The following is a 4,988-nucleotide window of genomic DNA, read 5'->3' on the forward strand; positions in this document are numbered from 1 at the left end:
TTTGGTTATTTCAGATATAGAAATATGAACCGTTTGGATATTTGAAGGTCTAAGTCCGGTTCTGATTTTGGATATTTCGGTTTGATTTCATTTTTTTTTTCGCCAAGGCCTAGTAAACACAATACAATATGAAAGTATCTTTTTCTGGTCAAACAATATTAAAGTATCTTTATAATTAAAAACACATATTATTTTTTAATATATTTTTTAGGGCTGGGCAAAAAATCCGAATCCGAAGAACCGAACCGAACCCTATCCGAAAAAGTAGTACCGAATCCGAACCGAAATTGATTAAATATCCGAACGGGTTCAAAATTTTGGTATCCAGAGAACCGAAACCGAACCCGAACCGAAGTATTTCGGGTACCCGAATGTATCCGAAATAGATTTATATATCTAAATATATTAATTATTTTTAGATTCAATGTATATTAAAAACATTCAAAATATATAAGATACTTTTAAGTTGTCTAAAATACTTGAAAATATATACAAATATTCAAAAGTAAATTTCTAAAATAGTATAAAATATACTCAAAACACCAAAATAGTTGAAATGTCTACTGATTGTCTATCAAAATATTCAAACAAACCAATTTATATATTAAGTTTAGGTACTCTGACATATGTTATTCAAGTTTATATGTTATATAGTATTTTATTTACAGATTTTGAGAAATTGAAACTATATATTGAATTTTAAAATTTTAAAAATCATTTAAATGGGTTATCCGAACCCGAACCGAACCCGCAAAGATCCGAACTGAACCCGAACCGAAATTTAGAAATACCCAAATGGAGCTAAAATCTTTAACTCCGAAAACCCGAAACCCGAATAAACCCGAACCGAATCCGAATGGATACCCGAACGCCACCGCTAATATTTTTCTTAGATTATAACGAAAGAAAGATCCAGAAGCGCGGGTCATAAATTTTCGTAGCAAGCTACGTATTATATGGACCTAACAGTTAAAGCCCAATGTCGAGTTGTCATAATCTAAGGTGAGCCATTTTACGGCCCGACCGATGTACTCGATACGTAACCGCCACGAACGATTCTTGTCGAAATCTTCTGTTTGTCGTCTGTGTGAATCGAGCTAGCGGATATATGTTCGTTTCCCTCTTCAAATCGCACATTGTCTGAGATTAAAATCAAGGCTATGGTGGTTTCTAGTGCGTTTGGTTTCAACCAGATGTTGTCATCGAAACATCATAATAATCCATCATCCTCTTCTCCGATGGTGCTAGGCACTCGTGCTTTTCCGACGAACAACAAGACAACTGGAGGTCTGATCCGTTGCGAGCTTTCTTTATCAAGCGTCTCGGCTCTGCAGCAGCTTAAGAAGTCCGCCATTGACAGTAACCAATCTCGCTGCCTTGGACGTTTTGTTGTGTCCTGATTGCGTTTGAGTTTCTGATAGGTGTACTCTCTCTCTCTCTCTCTCTCTCTCTCTCTCTCTGCAGGATACACAAAGGAGAGAAGCAGCATTGTTGTGATTGGTCTTAGCATCCACACTGCTTCTTTAGAGATGCGTGAGAAGCTTGCCATTCCTGTTGCTGAATGGCCTCAGGCTATCTCTGAGCTGTGCGCTTTGAATCATATTGAAGAAGCTGCTGTTCTCTCTACCTGTAACCGGATGGAGATCTATGTCTTGGCTCTCTCTCACCACCGTGGTGTCAGAGAAGTCACTCTATGGATGTCCAAGGTTTCTTTTTTTTTTTTTTTTTTTTTTTTTGTTTCGACGTGTTTTTGGGCATAAAATGACAAGCTTTGATAATTATTCAACGTGACAAAGTTTATAGCTTTGATGACCCTGTTACAGAGTAATGCTGACATGAAATGCTATTTGCTTTTGGCAGAGAAGTGGAATCCCAGTTTCTGACATCTGTAAGCATTGGTTTATGTTGTACAACAAGGACGCCACGCAACATCTGTTTGAAGTCTCAGCTGGTCTGGACTCTCTTGTCCTAGGGGAAGGTCAGATACTCTCACAGGTTAAACAAGTTAGAGAGAAACTGCGCAATGGGTTTGGTATGGTTATCCCTGGGCTGTTTGAAAAGGCTATCACCGCTGGGAAGCGTGCCAGAGCAGAGACAGGTATCGCCTCCGGAGCTGTTTCCGTTAGCTCTGCTGCCGTCGAGCTTGCTCTCACCAAGCTTCCACCAGGATCTGCATCGTCTGCTACGATGTTGGTCGTTGGTGCAGGAAAGATGGGCAAGCTTGTAATCAAGCACCTGGTTGCTAAAGGTTGCACTAGAATGGTGGTTGTGAACCGAAGCCAAGAGAGAGTTGCAGCTATCCAAGAGGAGATTCCGTCTGGCGTTGAGATCATTTATAAACCCCTTGATGAGATGCTAGCTTGTGCTGGAGAAGCCAACGTGATTTTCACTAGCACAGCATCTGAGACACCATTGTTCTTGAAGGAACACGTTGAGTCTTTCCCTCTTCCTGCTGATGCTAGGCTCTTTGTTGATATCTCTGTTCCTAGAAACGTTGGATCTTGTGTTGCTGAATTAGACTCTGCACGGGTTTGCAATGTGGATGACCTCAAGGAAGTTGTTGCTGCCAACAAAGAAGACAGGGCGAGGAAGGCAATGGAAGCTCAGGATATAATAATAGAGGAATCTAAAAAGTTTGAAGCGTGGAGGGACTCGCTGCAGACGGTTCCAACAATCAAGAAACTGAGAAGAAAAACAGATAGAATCAGAGCTGATTCGGTTGTAAAGTTCATGTCGAAATATGGAAAAGACATGGACAAGAAGACGAAGGAAGCAGTAGAGGATCTAACCAGAGCTATGGTGAACAAGATCCTCCACGGTCCAATGAAACATTTGAGATGCGATGACACTGAGAACAGACCGCTGCCTGAGACGCTAGAGAACATGGAGGCTCTCAACAGAATGTTTGAACTCGAACTAGAGTTACTCGAGGAGAAGATCAGAGCAAAGATGGATCAAAAATAGAGAGAGAGGCATCCTTCTTTTTTTTAGGTACGTAGAAGTCAGAAGACACGCCTTTGTTATAAAACAAACTTGAGTAGAAAGTGAACATGTCCTCATTGATGTCTTTGATGACAAGTAAGCCACAATTATTATTATTACTTTTTTCTTGTTATAAATCCATGATATGGATATGTGGATTGCCATTAACCATCAAGGAAGTTTACATCCGACCAGACTATCCGGTCCGTTTACACCCGTCTCCGGTCCGTCTCATCCGACCAAGACTAGTCAAGATGAAGACTCATTCAACCGGAGCATTTATGAGCTTTGACCAAGACTATATCTTTGTGGTCAATATGTAATAAATGTGTAGATTCTCTCCTTTGTTGTAAACCCTTGGAACCTCCACTATATATTGATAGTGAGAGCTAATGAGAAAGACACAATTTTCACAACAACACTTCTCTCATATTTCTAACACGTTATCAGCACGATTGTGCTCTCCACCTGAGAAATCTCTCTCAGCCGGCGATCCCCTTTCCGGCCAGCTCCTCCGGTGCTCAGCCTTTGCTCCACCGGCGCTCAGCCTCCGCTCCACCAAGCCAGCTCTCTCTCTCCGCCGGAAAACTCCTCTCTCTCTCAAATTCCGGCCAACTCTCACGGTGGTCCTCTCAGATTCTTGTGGTGAAAAAGGTAAACAAATCAAAACCTTGAAATCTAAAGAACACCATTATATCTGAAACAAATCTAGAATCTATATGAATCCATAACTTATAAACAATCTATGGATTTAAAATATTGATCTTGTTTCTATGATCCATATGAAACTTGATTCTAAAAGTATCTTGAATCCATAAAACTTAAAATTCTCTAAAGGTTCTATGTTTCTCTAAAAACTTATAAACTTATCAAAATACCTAAAGATCTACATGAATCTTGTTTATAAAAACTTATGAATCATAAAATTATTAGAGAAAGCTTAAACTTTTGATTCAATCCTTTTGTTTGGCCATTTTACCAGATGTGATAAACATAAGTGTATAATCTGGCCAAAACAAAATTCCATCAATCCCTTGCTGTGCCATTTTCGGCCAGATCTCCTAAAATCAGTCAACCCATCAATAAAATCGAAATTAAAATCATTCATTGCATATCCTTGACTATTAATATTTATTTTGTAACTATCAAAGTTTTAAAAACCTTTTATGATTTTTATAAATGCATAATCGATTTTATAAATGCTTGTTTGATTTTATTAAGTGCATATCTTTGACTGAAAATTATTTCTAAAGTTTTATAAGCCATAGTCTTGATATGTCATAAGGTAGAATAAAATCTGGTTGAAATCATTTGATCATATTGTTAATTAAACCAACCATGAACTGATTTTATATCATACTGAATTTTGATCACATAGTTTGCTAGTTAAAATAAAACTTGATCTAGTTTCATCCTTGAACCTGATTCTATGATTAAATTATGAACTGATCATTTGCATACCTGATAGTATCATTTAGTAAATCATTAGATCGAACTTGAATCATCCATGAACTGACCTTTGCATGCATCCAACTATCATATTGTTAAAACTGGACATAGGTATCACATAATTGAAACCAAACATACATGTTCGCATAGCTTTAGCAATGATGATACTAGTGCGTCTGAAGTGGTTCATGTTGTTTGCATCTAAATGATTCACACTGTTTGCATATAGTTAGACAAAATCGGTTTCCATTTAAAATTTAGTACATTTGCTTTATTCAAAATTATAAACCAAGTTTTAACCGATTTTGAAAATCTACTTTGGTTTACAAATATCTTGAACATTATAAAAGTTATTTGTCTTGTCCATGATGCATTTTAAATCCATCCATATTGATTGACAAAATTTTTTATCTTAATGCATATAAAATATTTTCTGAAAATAAAATGCATAATAAATCATCAATCTCCTTGGCATATAAATTCAAATACTGAATTATATTATGAATCCTTACTCCTTTATGGATATTTGATTCAGATGTCGAAAATCAACAACCTTG

General features: G+C 37.3%; 1 protein-coding gene across 1 annotated transcript; it reads left to right on the plus strand.

Moving 5' to 3' along the window:
- Nucleotides 1-1,026: 1,026 nt before the first annotated feature.
- Nucleotides 1,027-3,101, plus strand: LOC111206323 (glutamyl-tRNA reductase 2, chloroplastic). The gene is given in 4 exon segments (XM_022702918.2): nt 1,027-1,090; nt 1,093-1,359; nt 1,465-1,706; nt 1,861-3,101. Coding segments are annotated over 4 exon segments (1,677 nt in total). The 3' UTR covers nt 2,965-3,101.
- Nucleotides 3,102-4,988: the final 1,887 nt, after the last annotated feature.

The sequence above is a fragment of the Brassica napus genome, chromosome C5 (genome assembly GCF_020379485.1).
Source record: "Brassica napus cultivar Da-Ae chromosome C5, Da-Ae, whole genome shotgun sequence".
Classification (NCBI taxonomy): domain Eukaryota; kingdom Viridiplantae; phylum Streptophyta; class Magnoliopsida; order Brassicales; family Brassicaceae; genus Brassica; species Brassica napus.